Below are 20742 nucleotides of genomic sequence, written 5' to 3'. Positions count from 1 at the left end.
CCCAATATGAACTAAACTTAATTATACAATTGGTACATAAATTAATATTAAAAGTTTAATTAGTTTCTCGATAATTAAAAAATTAAATTAGTGCAGATAAATAAATATTTTTATATCAATTGTCAATGATATATACATATCTTAATAAGAATGTCATGTTTACATTAATTATACCTAACAACCGATATAAAAATATCATGTTTTATGTTGATTATATTGACAATTGATGTAAAAATGTATATTTGTAAATTTTCATCAATCAAATTAAGTGATATAAATAATTAGATGATTCAATTGAACTGTTGAATAATTGAAAGATCTAACTGAACCTTTTAATTAGAGGATTTAATTGGTTATCTCAATTAAACTTTTGATGATAATCAAAAGGATCAATTGTATAATTAAGTCAAATGAAGTGAGTATAGGTATATGTAACACCTTGAAATATTACTAATTATAAATTGATATTTAATTGTATTTATCGTGTTATTTAACTATATGATTGACTTGAATGAGTTGATGTATGACTTGAATTAGTCATGTGTGAATTTCTTGATGTGAATGTTGAGTTATGTAGAGTTTTGTTGAGCTAAGTTGAAATTATGAGATTTCAAATTTTACCTAAACCTATTTCAGTAAAATCGTGATCCTGGATTCGTTAATCGTTTGATCGTCTTCAAATTTTGTCTGGAGGTTCCTAAGACAATTCTCCATAGTCTGACCATTGGGATTTTGAAAATGACAACTTTTGATTTCTCGCTAAGCGTGAAGGGCGCGCTAAGCGCAATTCCAACCCGAGAGGAAATTGCGCTGAGCGAGAATTAGCACGCTAAGCGATAATTAGTGCAAAGGGAGTTGCTCTCAGTGTGAAAAGTGGACTCCCGCTCGCTAAGCGAGATTTGCATATTATAAATACGTTCTTTAGCGTGAAAACACGATTTTTCCCCTCTCCTCCTCTCCAAATGCCACCCAAACCCTAACACATCCTTCTCCACCACCCACGACCATCAGTGGCCACCATGAGCCGCCGTTGTTTACCGCCAAACCTCCACACCAAGAAGAAGGTTGTAATCGGAGCAGAATCCTCAAAATCCTCCTCAAGGATTCGGTGGAGATAATTCTCCCAAACCTTCATTTCATAACTTCTATGAGGTAATCTTGACTTCTAAGTCTTTCTCCTAGTTAGTTTGAGTTTCTCTTAGTATTTCTCGTGTTTTGGGTACTGTAATAGGATGTTTTTACACTTCCATTGAAAAACCCTTATAAATGAGATTTTAAAAGTTATCTTCTTATAACATTGATGTTATTTTCGTGACCTTCACTGAATCCCAGTCACATTGACGTGAGCGGGATTTCAAAATGACGTCTTCTTTTAGTAGAATCCGAAACACCCTTTTGCCCTTTATGTTTTGACAAGGATATTTGACTCTGAATGTTGTCATTAACCTTGTTTCTAAAATCTATACTAAATTTCCTTCAATTTGGTATATAGAACCTTGCGTTTGGACTAACGAGCGTAAACGAGAGAGATCTCTGAGCGACGCAAAGAGGAATTGATGGAGAGCTCACGATAGGTGAGGAAAGTTTATTGTCATTTACAGTTTTTAATACCATAGTTGGGGGTCAGGGAACCTAACTATGGGGATGTATGCATGTTCCTGTTGCATGCTGGTTTTCAAGAAAACAATATTTTTGACTAATAGAATGCGATATATCTATTATTGATGAATAACATTATTGTTTCTATTAGACTTCTATGGTCTGAAGACCTGGAAAGAGTGAATCTTAGGCATGAACTATACATGTATGTATATGTGGAATGCGACTTACTAATGATACTATTATTGAGGATATTAATGGATGTGAGATGATGTTGTCATTGATAATTGTGTTGATATGAGTTGATGTTGTTATTGATGATTATGTTAATATGATATGATGTTGTTGTTGTTGATAATGTCATTAAAATGAGATGAGGCAATGTTGATGTAGATAATGATATTGAGGTGAGATGTTGAAAATGTCATTGTGATGATGTATGTTGTGTATGTATATGGGAGATGCAGTGACCTTGTTGGATATCCCTGGTGGGAGAAATAGAGTGGTTAAAAAGTTCTAAGTATCTCTAAAGGGGGATGGCTTAGAATCTTTAATTATCCATGGTCAATGTATTGATGGTGTCCATGTTTCATATGTTGTATGTTGTGTATGTACATGGGGGTGTAGTGACCTTGTTGGATATCCCTAGTGGGGAAAAAAAGTGGTTAAAGAGTTTTAAGCATCTCTGGAGGGGGATGACTTAGAATCTTTAATTATCTACGATCAATGCATTGATGGTGCCCATGTTTCATACGTTGTATGTATGCTGTGTATGTACATGGGGGTGCAGTGACCTTGTTGGATATCCCCAGTGGGGGAAATAGAGTGGTTAAAAAGTTTTAAGCATTTCTGGAGGGGGATGACTTAGAATATTTAATTATCCACGATCAGTGCATTGATGGTCTCCATGTTTCATACTTCATATGACATGAAAATAGTATAAACTTTGTCAGTAAGTACTTGTAGTTTCTCATAAGGAGAAATACTTGTATTTGGGGGCATGTTACTCGGTTTGAAACTCCCTTGAGACTCAGGTTGATCACCGTGGGAGGGAGTTGCCTGTGTACGAAAGGGTGACCTTGACACTTGCTGCCTAGTTTTTCTAAGTAAGAGTGTTGTGTGGACACACTTAGGCTATTTCCTTAGGGATGATACCACATTGCATTTGAGAGTTGAGGTCAGGTGCATGCATCATACTGAGCATGATTAATTGGAACTATGGATGGATGATGATTACTTGTTAAGTGTATGTTGGACTAATAGATGTTTGTGTATGTTTATGGTATCTGATAATGCTTTCTTACTATTTATGATTATTTGATTTTTGTATTAACTTCTTTTATAATAAACTCACCCCTCGCAATTTTTGTATCGTGTGGTTGATACCTGTGATGATCACAAACCTTTGTTTGTGGGAGCAGCATGACAATACTAGAGTACGAGAAGTGAGATTATTTTGTGGAGCCGACGTGATGATGTTAAGATTATTTTTGGAAAGAGTTGTATTTTGTTAATCAACTCCTTCGTAGCTGGTTACATATTTTTTTTTAAAAAAAATTGAGGATGTAAATCACAGATTTAGGTATATGTATGAACAAATTTACTTTTCATTATGTGAATGATGTGTACTGAGTTACTATGCCTATATATGTATTCATTTAAGTAATGGTGAGTTGTTTGAGATTGTATATTGTGAAAAAATTTACTTTAATTTTTCATAAACAAATTAACAGAGCTTTTATTTAAAAATTGAAATTCTCGCGGTTTAGAGTGATGATATCATAGCGATGAGACGGGTCGTTATAGTATACATGGGTTTGGATTAGTCTGATGATATGATCCATCTAAATTTAATGATATTGATCTGAGTATCAGATTTGAGCACAAAAAACTCCAATATATACTATTTAAAAAAATGTTGTATAGTTTCAAAAGCCAAAATTATATAGTTAAATAACATAATTCAATAATATGATTTCAAGTATTAGATCTAAGTACACGAAATTCAAATCTATACTATTTTAGAAAATTTTTAATTTTTTTGTTGTATAATTCTTTAATTTTTTATGTCGTGTAATGATATAATTTTGACTTTTGAAATCATTTATTATTTTATTTTACTATAATTTCATACTTTTCCCTATATTTTTTTTCATTCTATTTTTACATGTGATTTATTATTTAACTAATAGATTTAAATATGATTAGATAAATTTGGCTCGATTGAAGAAAAAAAATTAAAACAAACAAACTCAAACCCATTAAAGTTGATCAGTGTGAATTCAAATATCCCCTAAACCAAAATTTGTAGCTGAAGTAACTTGATCTCTATCTATGTTTGAGTTTATTTTTCTAAAACATTTATATTTTAAATTATTTAATATTAAATAATGATTAAAACTAATATATATATATATATATATATATATATATATATATATATATAAGAATTACATTCTGTTTTTCTTTCAAAAAATAAAAAAAACTCATGTAATTGATTACAAATTATTTATCACATTTATTATTTATTAGTATAAATATTGCTTAGAGATTTAAAATATAAAAGCAATCATAATAATAGATTACAAATATAATACAATAATTTAATTTGGAATAAATGGATAAAAAAAAAACATGAAAAGTAAGCATGGACATCAAGACTTACAGAAAAGAAACGAAAGGCAGTCCAGTACGGGCATTACTACTCATTAGCGATAGATAAGGATAACGCGGCACTCTTCTCTTTTGTTTTGTGAGTCTCGATTCCAAATCTCTTCCTCTTTAGTCTTTATACCGAAATGGAATGCGTTGAATCACGATTCATTACCTTCTCGACTGTTGCTAGGTTATGTTAACTGTTACCTTTTATTCTTCGTTTACTTCACACTGCGCGTTACTTCATCACCAATCGTGCCACACTTAGAACTCCGGGGTATGCTGTTTATCTTTGCTTCGACTTTTCTAATCCATGCTGTAATTAATTAATATCTTTGCTTCGACTTTAGGAATTGTAATTAATTAACTATGGCGAGAGAGATAGCTAGATTATTCAGCTAGGTTCTCTATCCTATCTTTAATTAATTATTTTAATTTTAATACATATAAATACCTAAGAACAGGTGTGTGGTTGTTTTGGCAACTTAGGTTTAAGAATAGGTTTCATGGTAAATTTTATCCATAAAATTTTCGCCCCTAATTTTGATGGGGCAACAACGACAAACATAATCCTAGTGGTTGTTAAGATGCTGATTTTGCCATGACACGGGCAGAAGCAGAGTGATAGTTTAATATTTCCTATGAAAGGAACACATGTGTGCTATCTGTTTTATTTTTTTGAAACTATCTTACTAAGTTTAGCAAAGCAGTTATTTATCTAAATTGTTGTTGCGATACATGTTCTCTGCATAGTTGTTTTACAGTTCTCTTCCTTTTCTTTGGTATTGGGTGGTTTTAATGTCTACTATGCACTCTGATATTGACTTTCATAATTTCATTGACAGGTCAATTCGGATATGTCTTCTGATAGTGCAAAGGAAAATGCATCAGTAGTTGATTCATCAGTCACTGAAGGGAGGAATGACATTGGAAATTCAGATGATCCAGGTTTTGATAATATTTCTCTTGTCACATGCATATCATGTGAATTAAGGAGCTTAAATTGTGGGGGCAAGAAATGGAATTAGAAAAGTTATAAAGGCAGAATTACAGAACATTTCATATAAAATAAAGTGATGGAAAAATAAAAGTAAAGTCACAATTTTCTAATCAAAACATATTTGCTGGGCATGTATGGAGGAGGGGTAATGCACCCCCCTCCAGCCCACTCCCTCCCTTCTTCTGTTTAGTTGTACACTACTTCCAAATGGTGAACCACCTTCCCAATCCATCAAATCACAGAAATCTAAAACGGCAAAACATACCCTTAATTAGCAAAATTTTATTGTAGTGTGTCCTGATGATCACTGACTTTGGCAATGGTAGTGGAGCATGGAATAGTGTGTTGATCATATACTCAAGCATTTCATAGATGCATGTACATCTCTATTAACATAAATACATGGATGTGAGCTTTTTTCTTTTCATTTTTATTTTGCATTAAGATGTAGTTTTTTTCCCATTTTAGTTTCTGACTTAGTTTTAAACTTTTTGTTAGAGAGCTCAGGTTACAAGTTTAATGAAAACATTAATACAACTAGGGCAGATAAAGGGGGACATTCTCATGGTCAGATAGGGCATCCTACAGGAATTGGAGTGGAAAAATGGCACAATATAAAATACTTTATCATTAAGAGTTTGAACCATCAAAACATCCATTTGTCAATTGAGAAAGGAATTTGGGCTACTCAAATCATGAATGAACCGATTCTAGAAGAAGCTTTTCATGTAAGAAACCTTGCTTTCTGATCTCAAATTATATTATATATTCTTGAAATTGTTCTATACTTTAGTGTCTGCCCAGAATTAGGAAATGAATAACAATAAGATAAAAAAAAAATTCTTGAGAATTATTTGCATATTTGCAGAATTCAGGCAGTGTAATCCTTATATTTAGTGTCAACATGAGTGGTTCCTTCCAAGGGTATGCACAAATGATGTCCTCCATTGGAAGGGGGAGAGACAATGTTTGGAGTGAGGGAACTGGTAAAAGTAATCCTTGGGGTCGCAGTTTTAAGGTCAAATGGATGTGTTTGAATGATTTGCCTTTCCACAAGACACTGCATCTCAAGAATCCGTTGAATGACTATAAGCCTGTCAAAATTAGCAGAGATTGCCAGGTTTTATCTTATTTTTCCTCTTTGATCTTTGAAATTTGTGCATATATAATGTGACTCTGAGTTGAGTGCCTTTTCTAGGAGTTATCTCCAGACATTGGTCTAGCTCTTTGTGAACTTCTTGATGGTAAGAATTATACAGATTGCCTGCCGACCAGGTAAACTTTGTAGAGGTAAAATATTGTGTTTTCAGCTGCATTTAGAGGAGGCTTGCTGTGTATCGGTTTTTGCTTTTGCAGTTTATCAAGGGATGAATTTTCTTTGAAAGGGCTTTATGCGAATACTCCAAGTTCAATGGGAGATGAAGACTGTAACTTTCCTCCACTGCATACATCGTGGTCAATGCCCTTGCCTTATTCTGCCTTGTTTTACCAAAATCAACCAGAAGTAAATAACTATCATTCAACAAACCAGAGAATCAGTGGGACAATGTTCACTGAAATATTGCCAACCACTTCTGAGTCATCACAAGTGTCAGGGATTAAACGTTCTAAGGATGTGGCTTCTCAATCTGATTTTTGGGGTCTATCTTCTGAAAGCCCTTTAGCTAGTACCCTAACTGAGGATGATTTTCTTGACATGGTACTGGGAATTTATCTTTCCTCCTCTAATCAATTATTTTGTTTTGTCCTTTTTTTTTTTTATTTCTGGATGTTGTTTTGTTGCCCTTGAGAATCTTCTTTAGGGATTGCCGACAATCATATGGATTTAACAAAGTCAAAGCCAATATTTGAGGTTTTCTCCTGAAAAGAGGTGCTATTTTTCACATGGTCTTAACCTGGAAGAAACTATTATGAATGTCTATTTATGCTATTAAAATGAAATATAGAATTGCCATTTAGGCAGCCTCCTGATTTGTGAAGAATTTTTAGAAAAATAATAATATTAAATATGGCTTTGGTTTGTAATTATAAATTTATAATCACAACAAATGAGTATTTCTTAATACTGGTTTTTGAGGACACTGATCCTATATAGATTGGATCAATTTGTCATTTGGATTGGATCATTGGACAGCTGAAAAGCATGTGAAGGCGGAACAAGCAATTCCTCCACATTTTACCTTTCCAGCTGCAACCCTCATTATTATACTTGCTTATTTGAATTTTGGTGTATTTGAGTTCTTTTGTTAAATTGATGTTCTAGAAGTGAGAATTTCCAAGTTTTAATTTCTTATAGGAATCTCTTCTCTGTTGGGCCCTTCAAATTCTTCCTCCCCTTGTTCCTATATCTCAATGAAGACATGGAAGCCTCCTGCTGTGCCTTTACTGGATATCAAATTCCTATTCCAAAAAGATTCAACGTACTTTTTATGGGCATACATTGAGGAAAGAAAAATAGTACAAGTCATTCAATTTAATTTGGGTGTTTTTCAACCTCAACATTATTTTTATGGAAAGATTTAGGTCTTGGAGCTATTGATCAAAATTTGTTGCCTGAGGCTTACCATAGAAAGGATTTTTATTGTTCGAGTTCTGCACACATATATAATTGGTATAGCTGTATTTTTTTTCTTCTGCTAACTCTGATTGTGTGTATGTTGTGTTGGTTGCAGTCCTATGAAGAATACCTGGAGGTCCATAGCAGATGCAAGAAACAGTTACGTACCAGTGTCAGTATTTAGATCAATATCATTTCGCAATTTTTTATTTATTTAGACATATCTATCAGTCACGGGTAACCATAATCAAGCCATCAAAATTCTTTCAGGCAACTAAACCATCTTGGAAACAACTGGAATTGTTGAGAAGTAATTCCCATGATGATGATAGGTGATTCCTTTTACCAAATTCCAAATCGTAAGTAGTTAGTTCAATCACTTCAGTGATTTCATAGCTGGGATGTATTTTGCAGGAATACAGAAGATGGGGTTGATAGAGACAGGAGCAACTCTCATGGGAGGATACATCAGTCATCTTTGCCATGGATATAACTGCTCCTCCAATATGTGAACATGTTAACTTTTCGTCAGCTAAACTTTGCACTTGCCTTGTGGTGTCATCATCTGCAAGGAGGCCCTTTTCCTGTTTTCGTATAGCAAAGACGAAGTGGAAGTTAATTGTAATTGTCTAAAATCAGTACTTGATATTGAACCTCATATTAATGCGATTCAATTGCAGTTAATTTGAGGCTTGTTTACCAATTGTACAAAATTTAGATTTAGATTGGGGTTAGATTGACCAAAACATACTTGTGGTGTGTATATAATATGCCCCCTATCCCTATGCTAAACTAGCATTTTTCCCCTCTGGAAAATTGTCGGCAAAGATGCTGATATTGGTAATGAGAGTAAGAATTTCAAATGTCTTCAATTTTATTAATGTTTTAAGATTGTTGGGGCCTAGATGATATTGAAATCTTCATTTCATATTTTTATGAACTGGTGTAGCTAATGAATAGACGCCCATCTGTCCTCTAAACCGGTTCAAAGTCCCAACACACAAAGTTTAAGTTTCCCTACATCAGATGGACACTTGCTTCTACATCAGGAGAGGATCCTTAGTTCCTTACTCTTAAACAACATTTGTTAACCTCTCCATGTCTAACAGTTTATGGTTACCCAAAATGAACCGAACCAGGGCTCCTCTTATTAGAAACAGGTAACAAAGTAATTAACTCTGGACTCATATAAGCAAAATTGTAATTTTATATGTTGAATTTAAATAAAAATAAATTTAATTTTTTGATATTTAATGTTATGATTCTTAAAATATTTTTTATTTAATTCTAATTTTATTTTCAATGATTCCTTTTTATTCATGATAGCAAGTTTCAACGAAGAATATTTTAAAAATAATTTTATTTTTTACTTGAGATTAGAAAAATTAAATGATGTCAACTAAGTTTTTTAATTAGTGTGAAATTAATTATTTTTGCTAGACTAATGGGGTGGGGATGGGTATCTGGTTGAGTCCCCATCCTTGGCGGGTATGAATTTTTTTTTATCCCTATTAGGAATTAGATATACACGTCCCAACCCAATAATTAAAATAATTGCAAAAAATCATAAAAAATAATTTTAAATTTTTTTAAACAAAAATGAATATATTATTTGTTTAAGGAGTCAATCTTAGACAATCAACTTGTTGTAACTCAATATAAAATTTTATCACATTAAAATTTTTTTTGAAAATTATATTCTTATTACTTAAAAATTATCCCGAAACATAAGATTTAAGAAAGAGACTATAATTTCTTATGACTTATGTTTGTCATACCGTTTTAGTTTTCAACAAATAGAAAAAATAGACAAGTAAGTATTTAAAAGTTTTAAAAAATTAATTATGTAATATATATATATATATATATATATATAATATAAATTATAAATGCACAAACAAATAAATGTCTCAAGACATACTGCGTCTCAGATTTTATTCCAAACACACAAATATGAGATGGAATAATTAATTCATGGTTAAGGGACATGATTATGGGTCCGGCATACAATATGTTATTTAATAACAATAGTTTGACATTGACATTATTAAGAGAGTTACCATTGAGATCAACATTTAAGAAAGTAAAACAAGCTCCCAGATGCCATTGCACGGCACGTTGGGAGAGTTCCGGTTCCAAATATCTTATTCCTTTAATACCAAACAACATGATGCTCTAAAATTTTCACAGGAAGACGACAGCTATAGGGATGCTAACAGAGTACTTGCCGTTGCTAGATACCCACTTGATAGATCCCGGAGCAAGCGGGTGTTTCCTTCTATTGTTTTTGCCTTCAGGATAAAATCCAACCGAGTATGAAACCTTCTGCTTCACCTCCGTGAATTCTATCTCAGCAGGGTTTATGCTTATGCCTACTGCCAGAGGCACATCAACTTCCACAGAGTAGTTTATGTTGGCGGGTCCAACATTGGTGAGCGTTCTATATTGAAACTTATGATGAAAGGAGAATATTAGGAGAAAGAAATCTATTATTGAAAATGAGTAAAAGACTTAACTCTATACAAAAATGACCCTATGGAGGTTTATATACAAGCAAGATGTCTTACAGAAAATAACTAACAAACTCTAACAGAAAATAACTAACGAAGTAATTATATATAATCCCGGTGTAGAACTGTGAACTAGACCCCAACCGAATAGAAAACGAGGGATAATTGAGTTGTGCTTCCGCTATGCTTTTCACCTCGGAGCACTTCACTTTTTGGTTCAAGATGAGTCCGACTTTTTTTGTCAGTGTAGTTCAAACCACACAAATAAGGAATGTAATCAGTAGGTTGAAGATCATAAACAAGTCCTGGATCATTGGCCTTCAAAGGGTTAACATGTCCAGCACCAGTGGCAAACACATCAGCTGGTAGAAGCCTTTGGTCCAATATAGGTTTCCCTCCAAGATTCACTGTGTTAGCACTAGTCATGATTGATGATTTTATTGCAGCAGGAGACCAATCTGGATGAGAGTTTTTCAGCAAAGCAGCAATGCCACTGAGATGAAGACAAGACATTGAGGTGCCAGAAATGATGTTGAATGGAGGAAGATTCTTGTCCAAAGACACTGGCCATGCAGCTAGAATGTTCTGCCCTGGTCCAATGATGTCTGGCTTCAGAATTCCCGGGTTTGCAAAACTTGGACCTCTTGAGGAAAAGGAAGTAACTGCGGGTGCATGTGGGTTTCCAATGACGGTTCCTTCGAACAAGATTGTAGCCGTTGGCGTTGAGGTTGAGTTTATGTAATTTTTGATGGCTAACCCAGCTTTGTAACTCACGTGTGTAGCAGGAAGAACGTGAACGTCAGCAAAGGGATTGAAGTCTTCAATATGTGAGTTCATGAGGATCATGGCTGCACCACCAGCGTTCTTAACTTCTTGTCCTTTGTCTACTCTTCTAACGAATCCACCTATGTCACACAACACTACCTTTCCCTTCACATCCACATTTTTTAAGGAACCCGGGGCACAAATGGTAGATGAATCATTTCCATTTGCACCTGCATACACAAGTGGTAGTAACGTGGACGTGAAGTTGTTGGGTTGGAAAATCGATTCCCCGTTAAATGTTTCCCCGTTGCCAAGTTTTGGTATTGCTACTATTCTTCTGATGGTGCTAGCACCAACGGTGATAATCCATGGAGCCTCATTAGACAAAGAGTTATAAAAAGGGCCAGCGTTGGCAGCTGAACACTAACGAAAATTCCCTTCTGAATTGCACTGAATGCACCAAGTGCAATTGGATCGTCAAAGAAAGGAACAGATGGTCCTCCAAGTGAGGTATTGCAGTGCCCATTCCAGCTAGTATTGCACTTTCGGAACAATCAAAGAGGTCACAAACCTTGTAAATTACAAAGTGTGCATCTGGTGCCATACCAACTGCTGAACCCTTAGCATTGCCAAAGACACTAGCACCCTGCACAAGTCTTCCTGCAGCTGTGCTGGCTGTGTGGGTCCCATGACCTACATCATCCAGTGGAAGGGTTGAGTTTGGGTTTTTGACAAAATTTCTTGCACCAATGAGCTTGTTGTTGCAAGTCTTCTCCCCAGTGAATTCACAGCGGCCATTCCATTTTGCCGGTGGGAGTGGCATTCCTTCATCATTGAACGAAAGGTGGTCAGGGGTTATGCCGGTGTCCAGAATTCCAATTATGATGCCTTTGCCAAAATTGGAATTGGTCCATAGTCCTAGTCCCTGTTGCAACCCCAAGAAGCTTGGAGTGTGAGTTGTGTGCAAAGAAAATGTCCTTTCGGGACGGGCTGATACAACCTCCTCCTTCTCTTGAAGAGCTTTGGCTTCTTCCGGGGTCAATTTCACGGCAAATCCATCCACCACGTTGCGGTATGAGAAAGTAATGCGTTGCTGGTTCTGATCAGTTTTTGTACTATCTGGCAAAAGTGAATGGTACCAACCGTGCAAGTCCTTAGCCTGAAGAGAATTACCATCCTGAAGCTTCTTAACCCGAACAATGTAAGTCAATAAGCTGCTTGGAACATCGGGTTTCTCTTTTCCATTCACGAATTTTGTATTTTGGTGTGCTGAAGTTGGACATATACTAAATAAGAGCAAGAGCAAGAGGCAATGCAGGTTCCAATTTGGTGGATAACACTTGTTTGGTTATTGTCATGTTTGGGAATTAAGAAACAGAAAATTGAAGGTTCTTAGATTGCTAGTAACTAGGCTATATCCATATGGTTGCATAGTACTGTGGAGTACAAGGGTGTTAACGATGACTAAAAAAATATTAATTATCCTCGACTATATCAAGGTATATATATATATATATATATATATATATATGCACCTAGTGGCTAGCTGGGTAGAAAATATTATCAAGGTGAGAAATTTTCACGTAAATTAATGCAGTTGCATGGTGATGCCCGCTATTGACTATTGGCTATTGTGATCTAGCTAATGTTGATGATATTAGACAAATTAAGTCAATGGACTTGGTTTAAAAATATTGCTATTACGTTATGCTTTATTCTACCAGAGGTGCTTAGCTTCAGAAAAACTCACCACAGCAATTAACTATTTGCATTGAGAAATCAGAGTCTACACATTTCACACTTTCTTGTCAACAAGACTAACATAGGATTTCACCAAATAGACAAAAGCGTTCAAAGACATTTATCAGAAACTATACCAAAGAAATTAAAATAGAAAAAAAGCCTGTTTTGGTTACAACTTACAATTATATTCAAGTAACATCAATTTTATGGTTCTGAATTTTCTTATAATAACACTTTTTTTTATAAGTCTTAATTTGTCTCTTTATCTCTTCATTGTGTCATTAATTTCATCCCACACTTTTTTTATCCTTTTCTTTAACCTCTCCTCTTGTAGTTGTAAAAAGTTTGGAAGTAGATGTCGTGGAAACAGTACTCCTCTCCAGACAATGGTATAACAATTAACCCAAAATGCCCGCTACCCGTTGTTGGTTTGGTCGATAATTTGGTTACATTAGACACAACTCAGAGAAGGTCAAGAACATTGTGAAAAATGGTATCAGGTCACGCTCTATTTTACAACCAGATGTGATTAGCATCTGAGAACTGCCGGTGATTATTTGTATTGAGAAACCAGCTGGGACTGTCTATAGAAACATCCATCTTACACATTTGACATTTTCTTCTCAACATTCTATTTTTCTTTAATTTATTATTATTATTAATTAAGGCTAGCCAGCATAGGCTTTCAACAATTTCCCTTCTTTAGAATCTAAAATTTAAATATTAAAATAGAAGAAAATAAATAAAATTTGAAATTAAATCTAACAGAAAATAAAATAGATATTTCTTTTTCTATTTTAATACTCTAAAATTTTATATTCTTGAAAAAAATTGAGATAAAATTCAAAATAAGTGAGTTAAATCTTTTTAAAATAGAAAGGAAAATTAGATGATACAAGAGAAGAGATTTTCGTTAGCATAGTATTTCACCAAATAAAAAAATGAATATTCAAAGAGAAATAAAACAATTAATGTGTTATTGGCATTTCACCTGTTACTAATTACGTTCAATGCAATCAAAATGGTTCGACAAAAAAATAATCTAATTACGTACAATGAAATTATAAGTTTCATGTCAATTACCTGCTACTTTTCCTTCCTGCTTATAGGGCAGATCATTTTTTAACTGCATGTATTAACTTTATTTAGAATTAGAAGTTAGGGCGGTTCAATCTGACAGAAAGAATTTCAAACAATTAAAAATAGAAAAAAAGGAAAGTCACAATATTGTTTTGGTCATATTCAGACAGAATAACAACCCAAATTTGATTACAATTGAGTGTATGTCTAGACTTTAGATATGAGTTAGGTTTCAACTAAACCCACGTTTAACGTCAATCCAACCCTCACTTTGCTTCTAAATTTATGCATTAAAAAATATAGATAAATGAGTTTCCAAATTATATACACCCTCACTAAAGGTTGCCGTTAATAGGAAATCATCGATCATTCATTAATTTTAAATTAAACAGAGATCTTTAAATAGAGATTATGTGTGTAGGCTGTGTAAACTAGTTTTATTCTATCATTTAATTATATATAGAAGGAACCAAATTTTATTTTTGCCTAAAATATTTTACATTAATGATATATGTGTTTATTAAATGGGAAATTATTAAATGATACTGAATGTCACTTAATCCGTAATAAAATGTTATTAATTTTTTATTTGTAAATTAAAAAAATTTAAATACATGTCACGTAAAGATTGTCGCCATAGACAGGTGGTGGATCAACACCAATAATTTTTCCTGTTAAACTCTATAATATTTTTAAAAAAAAATTTGTTCTATAATTTTTTATTTTTGAAAACTGTGTTGCATAAAATTTGGAGTTATTGAACTCTAAATGTTTTTTTTAGTTGATTCCATTTAATTTTCTTCAACTAATTTTTGTAGGTTATTGGAATCTATAGGCTATAGATAAAGGAAAATTGTGGAAGTTTCTGATGACATATTCAACATTAATTAACTTGAATCTATGCGTGAGAATAATAGAGTTTCAAGTCAAAAGATAATGTGTATCAAAAGATAAGATGTATGTATATTAGGAATTGAATTTTTTTTATCATTAAGATTTAGGTAGTTTAAATGCAAAGTGAAAGATTCTATTTTACTATATGAACTTTGGTTGAATGGATGTATTGAAAGTTATTTTTTGTTTCAACTTTCAAGAAAACTTATTTATTATAATTAGTGACAATCTTCACTGTAAATAGAGAATAAATTTAGTGAATAAACAAAACAAATGAAGAGAGTGTGTGAGAAGAGAGATTATGAAACAAAATCACTTTCTTGAGAGAAAAATGTTTTTGTGTGAGAATGTTATTATTTTTTGTAATCATTGAGTGAGGTACTTGGATTTGTAGAGTGATATACTATCTTGGATGAGTTACAATCTTGTAATCATGTGATAGTGAAATATTTTTTTAGACGATTCCGTGGACTTAGACAAGATGTGTCGAACGTTAAATTCATTCTTGTGTTTGTTATTATTTTTATACGGTATAATCTTTGTTATGTTCTCACAATCCTTTATGTGTGTATGAGTAATTTTATTTATGAGAGTATTGATTATCAACAACAATATTATCTATACTTTCTATGGCTAATTATTCATTCTTCAAAAGTTCACTGGCTAGTAAGAATCTCTAACTAATTATTTGATATCAACTTTCATACTCGTCTATCTTTCTTGCTCTCTTTAATTAGAGGTTTAGAACACTTTAATTTCATTAGAATTAACATGAAGAAGGCCTCACGATACGACTGTCTTTTGGACTTTTTTAACCGTTGCCTTTGTCACTAACCACATAAATCTGCCTTCTCAAAATGAAAATGATGAGAAATATACGAGCAACACGTCGATCTTCCTGTATAGTCACGGTTTTTTCGTCACTAATTTTCTTTATATTATAATTGAATTTCATGCATGTACTTCTGTCAAAGCAAATGTGATTTTGGACAGTTACTTAATGGTTAAGAAAACCTAATTAAGAATATCTAAACTTGTGCTTCTAGAAGAAAATATAATTTTTCCCTACTTAGAGACGACCTTTATGGATGTATTCGATCCAATACCATTGGGAAAGTCACAATTCTAAACAAATACTATTATATTCGGTGATTTCAAAGTGGTATATATATTTGACTTATATGAACTCCAGCCAGTACAGCTTAAGAAGATTAAGACAAGCGCTTGTATATTATATCGATCTAAGGAGGGTAGACGACGTTAATTTTGAGCAAACACTATATATTTAATTCGAAAACCATTCGATTAAAAAAAAGAAGCAGAAATGCTGGTGCATTTCAAACCATCAGAGATGATCTTAACACAACAAATTATTTGTTAATGAATTAATGAACTTCTACTAAGGGACTTAACACATAGTAGCTCTTGAATCTTGGCTCGAAGACAATTCATTCCCTTCTTCATTTATTTCTTGAGCATCATACCCCAGACTCTGGTGTCATGCATACATGTATGTATGCATCACTTGAAAATAACAGAGATGGGGATCCTAACAGCGTGTTTGTCAGATACCCTAACCCAGGTGAGAGAACCCTGAGCAAAAGTATGGTTGCCTCTATTTTCTTTTCTCTGTGGAATAAACTCCACAGAGAATGTAACCTTTTGGTTCGCCTCCGTGAAGGTTATTTGACTAGGGTTCACGCTCATCCCCAAGGCCAAAGGCACGTCAAGTTCCACAGTGTAAGTTGATTGTGCAGGTCCAACATTGGTCAACGTTCTGCTGTAGTACTGTGAACTAGACCCCATCAGAATAGAAAACGAAGGGTAATTGAGCTGTGCTTCTGGTATGGCTTTCACGCTAGAGCATCTCACTCTACTTTGCACAAGAATTGCAATCTCTCTATCGTCATAACCCAAACCACACAAATAAGGAACGTAATCCTCTGGCTGAATATCATAAACAAGCCCTGGATCATTTGCTTTATTAGGGTTAACATGGCCTGCACCAGTGGCAAAAATGTCAGCAGGTAAATTCCTTTGGTCAACTATGGGTGTGCCTCCGAGGTTGACCGTGTTAGCAGTGGTCATAATCGCTGACTTTATAGCCGCAGGGGACCAATCAGGGTGTGCACTTTTGAGCAAAGCAGCAACACCACTAAGGTGAGGGCACGACATTGATGTTCCTGAAACAATGTTATACGCCGGGATTTTGTTGTCTACGGACACAGCCCATGCAGCTAGAATGTTCACTCCGGGTCCAATGATGTCGGGTTTTAGAATCCCGGGACTTGCCTGGCTTGGACCCCTTGAAGAAAAAGAAACAACCGTGGGAGCAAGTGCATCACCAATCACGGTTCCTTTGAAGGAGATTGTTGCAGTTGGTGAGTAAGTTGAGTTTATGTAAGACTTTATGGCCAACCCAGCAACGTAACTCACTTCCACTGTGGGCAAAACATAAGCAACAGCGAAAGTACTGAAGCCAAAGGACTCTGGGTTGGCGAGGATCATGGCGGCACCACCTGCTTTCAGAACTTCTTGTCCTTTTTCAACGCTTGGAAAGCCTCCACCTATGTCGCACACCACCACCTTTCCCTTGACATCAATGTTGTTTAAGGATCCTGGGAGACAGAACTCGGAGTTGTTGTTTCCGTTTGCACCAGGATACACAAGTGGCAACAAACTAGGGGAATAGTCTTGGGGTTGGAACAAAGATTCCCCTTCATATTCTGCACCGTTTCCAAGCACTGCTGATGCTGCTATTTTTCTGTCAATGGTGCTTGCACCAACGGTCAGAATCCACGGTGCTTCGTTGGATAGAGTGCTGTAGTTAGGGCCAGAGTTTGCAGCTGAGCAACTAACGAAAACCCCACTCTGAATAGCCGCAAATGCGCCAATAGCAATAGGGTCTTCGAAGAATGGAAGAGAGCCTAAACCGAGGGAAAGAGAAAGAACATCGACACCATCATCAATGGCTATGTCCATTGCGGCTAAGATGGCACTTTCAGTGCACCCAACTTTATCATTGCACACTTTGTACATTGCCACGTGAGCATTAGGTGCGATGCCAGATGCAGTGCCCCGAGCCATGCCGAAAACGCTAGCGTTCTCTACAAATCTTCCAGCGGCTTCTGCAGCAGTGTGGGTTCCGTGGAAGAAGTTTTCAAAAGGAGGTTCTTCAATAGCGCTTTTGAGCAAGTTCCTTGCACCGATGAGTTTGTTGTTGCATGTCCTTTGCCCCGTGAACTCGCAGTGTCCGTTCCATTTTGCTGGTGGAGGTGGCATTCCTTCATCGTTAAAAGATGGGTGGAAAGGGTATATACCTGTGTCTATCACTCCAATTATGACACCTTCGCCAAGGTTGGAGCTATTCCACAATCCAACACCTTGTTGCAGCCCCAAGAAAGATGGAGTGTGTGTTGTGTGCAATGAAAGGGTCCTTTCAGGACGAGCTGACACAATCTCATCTTTCTCTTCAAGAGCTTCGGCTTCTTCTGGGGTTAGCTTCACGGCAAATCCAGATGCCACGTTGCGGTAAGAGAAAATCATTCGGTTCTTGTGAGTGGTTTCTGGTAGGAACGAGCGGTACCAGTTATGTAACTCTTCTGATTGAAGAAAAGGTATAGTTTCGGGCTTTTTGACGTGAACAATATAAGTTTTCAAGTTGTTATTGCCATGCTCTTCGGCCATTGAAGTTGGGTTGGCACTAAGCATGAAAATAAGACCCAGAAGCAAAGCAAGCTCCATCACGTACTTGCTTTTCTCCATCGTTGGAATTTAATTTGGTAAAGTTACTTGGGTTGGGGTTGGCCTAGTGCCATATGCATGTATATATACATTTAGTGGAAAACAAAATCCGTGTGATTAACGATGGCAATTGTGTTGATAAAGTTAGATTTATAAAAAATTCCTCTACAAAATATATTTCTTTGGTCATAGTTTTACTACTTGGCAAACAAGGAAATGGCCTGCAATAATTGAGCAACATTATTGGTATAAAGATTTTTTTTATAGCATTATTTTTTTACCTTTGTCTTTTATATTAATTATTTTATCTCAGCTTCCTTCTTGTACAATATTTTGTATAAAATAATATACCAATGTAATTCCTCACAAAAATTTGCTGGCCCAGGACGGTTTATATTGTATATGTACAGCCTGATATTTAGTGCTATCAAAATATTTTTTTAATGATGTTATTGATACAAAGTATTTATTGATTTTATTGATAATTAATCTTCTTTAAAAAAAAATTGATTGATTATTTTTTCTCTTTCAATCATATTTTTTTTATTTATAAAACTTGAATATGAAATTTTATTTTAAAAAATCAAATCTAATATACCAACTTGTTAGTCTTTAACAAAATATTAAGATAACTATAGTACATAAATTAAGCCACTCACATGGTAATGCCCGCCCTAATTCTTGTGTGTGTTGATTTTTCTGGACGAGGTCCGTCGCCAATAGGCGGAGAGTACATTCTACGTACAGCTGTATTCTATAAGGCATCGCCCGAACATTTCCATATGTTCCTCTCCGTTCTGATGAGTTAGACGTACGCAAAAGGACAAGTTTATATATAAAATTCAATGTTCTAACTATTTTTGAACTAGGAGAAGCATGCCATCTCTTCAGTATAAATAAGATTTTAGCATTAATTATTGCTATTATTTTTAGATATTTTTTATCATATATATTTTTATTCATTAAGGTTTTAGTCTTTGTGGTTAACACACCATTCTTTATAAGATAATAGTTCTTGCATGAATGAGATTAAAATCAAAATGAAAGAAAATATAAAAAATTGGAATCTTAATAAAAAAAATTATAAGAATAAATCAATAAGTCATTAGTTTGAATGATACTTCATTTATATCAATAATATGGTTAAAAAAATACATAAAAAATAAAATTAGTATCAATAATATGGTTAAAAAAAATACATGAAAAATAAAATTAGTAAAAATGATAAAGACCGAAATATTTATGTCAATTACATTTTACTCATTTATTTCCACTAATGTTTGAACGCTTTTTTAGATTTTGAAAATTCACTTTTAAAATAATGAAGTTAAATTGATAGTTTTACAAAAACTCAATTAGTTTATTGTCACTCTTATATCTATTTTAACATTTATTAATAATTTATTTTGAAAATAAAAATCATACCTATGAATTGAAGTAACACACTAATTAAAATTTTCTTAAATTAATGTTGTATATATTATTGTGTCACAAGTTCAAAAATATCACGCATATATTTGTGACACTTTATAAGTTTTTAGTTTCACATTAATTAACACTTTATTAGTTTCACACTAATCATGCCTTCTGTTTATACCTTTCATGATTTATTTAAGAATAATTTCTCATCATATTGCGACAGGAATGTTGGGAATATTAACAGGTCTAGCTTAATTATTATGTCCTTCCTATTCATTGCAGGTGGGAAATGTGTTAGCATAAGTCAAGCTTACAATTATTCGGAATCTCTTGCACAAACGAGTATTTTACATAGAGATCAAAAACATAGAATTTCATTAACAATTAGCACTTTAATTAACAACTCGATAAATTTCGTAAATTTTTTTAGGAGGCTTCAATTACATATATAGAACGTATCCATTTTTTGTAGTACAAACGTTAGTCTTATTGAAATTATCCAATTCATTCTTCAATAATTATTTTGAATAAATTTATAATTTCTTTGGATAAGATTGTTAAGTACCATAGGTGTGCTCACAAAAATGTGTATAAATCAAAATATTCGGTTTAGTATTCTAAACTATTGATAATATGTAAAACATAAATTATAATATATTTTTTATGATATTTATTCTAAATATTAGAATAGACAGTAACACAGAATACTAAACCCTATATTTTGATTTATACAAATTATAGTGACACTAATCAAATGCAGAAAATAGGCATGGAGG

At 33.9% G+C, this 20742-nt stretch overlaps 2 protein-coding genes and 1 pseudogene across 6 annotated transcripts; 1 reads left to right on the top strand and 2 right to left on the bottom strand.

The window, feature by feature from the left end:
• The first annotated feature begins 4226 nt into the window (after positions 1-4226).
• LOC100784130 (30-kDa cleavage and polyadenylation specificity factor 30) lies at positions 4227-8674 on the top strand. 5 transcript variants are annotated; one of them, XR_001388848.2, is made up of 10 exons: positions 4229-4351; positions 4445-4531; positions 5100-5202; positions 5753-5982; positions 6123-6374; positions 6453-6529; positions 6611-6953; positions 7057-7124; positions 7927-7970; positions 8082-8143. XR_001388848.2 is itself a non-coding variant. In XM_014776862.3 (10 exons), exons 3-10 carry the CDS (start codon positions 5112-5114, stop codon positions 8302-8304), a joined length of 1182 nt encoding a protein of 393 aa, XP_014632348.1. In that variant the 5' UTR covers positions 4229-4351; positions 4445-4531; positions 5100-5111; the 3' UTR covers positions 8305-8674. The 5 variants fall into 5 exon arrangements, 4 of the variants coding, with proteins under 4 accessions (XP_014632346.1, XP_014632348.1, XP_014632342.1 ...); XM_014776862.3 differs by lacking the exon at positions 7057-7124 and adding an exon at positions 8226-8674 and having other exon boundaries at positions 5762-5982; positions 7927-7983; XM_014776856.3 differs by lacking the exon at positions 7057-7124 and adding an exon at positions 8226-8674 and having other exon boundaries at positions 7927-7983.
• Positions 8675-9995: 1321 nt separating this feature from the next.
• Positions 9996-13429, bottom strand: LOC100806746 (subtilisin-like protease 3; annotated as a pseudogene).
• A 2895-nt stretch (positions 13430-16324) lies between these two features.
• On the bottom strand, positions 16325-18568 carry LOC100783595 (subtilisin-like protease 1). Its single transcript, XM_003517397.3, has one exon. It carries the CDS (start codon positions 18566-18568, stop codon positions 16325-16327), a length of 2244 nt encoding a protein of 747 aa, XP_003517445.1.
• Positions 18569-20742: the final 2174 nt, after the last annotated feature.

Source organism: Glycine max, chromosome 1, assembly GCF_000004515.6.
Source record: "Glycine max cultivar Williams 82 chromosome 1, Glycine_max_v4.0, whole genome shotgun sequence".
In the NCBI taxonomy this organism is placed as follows: Eukaryota; Viridiplantae; Streptophyta; class Magnoliopsida; order Fabales; family Fabaceae; genus Glycine; species Glycine max.
The sequence above is the reverse complement of the archived record's forward strand: the minus strand, read 5'-3'. Positions and strand labels throughout refer to the sequence as shown.

Coding starts and splice junctions, on each gene's coding strand:
- LOC100784130 (XM_014776860.3), top strand. CDS start 5,112: ATGTCTTCTGATAGTGCAAAGGAAAATGCATCAGTAGTTGATTCATCA. Junction 5,983..6,122: donor TTCTAGAAGAAGCTTTTCAT/GTAAGAAACCTT, acceptor GCATATTTGCAG/AATTCAGGCAGTGTAATCCT. Junction 7,984..8,081: donor AGAAACAGTTACGTACCAGT/GTCAGTATTTAG, acceptor AAATTCTTTCAG/GCAACTAAACCATCTTGGAA.
- LOC100783595 (XM_003517397.3), bottom strand. CDS start 18,568: ATGGAGAAAAGCAAGTACGTGATGGAGCTTGCTTTGCTTCTGGGTCTT.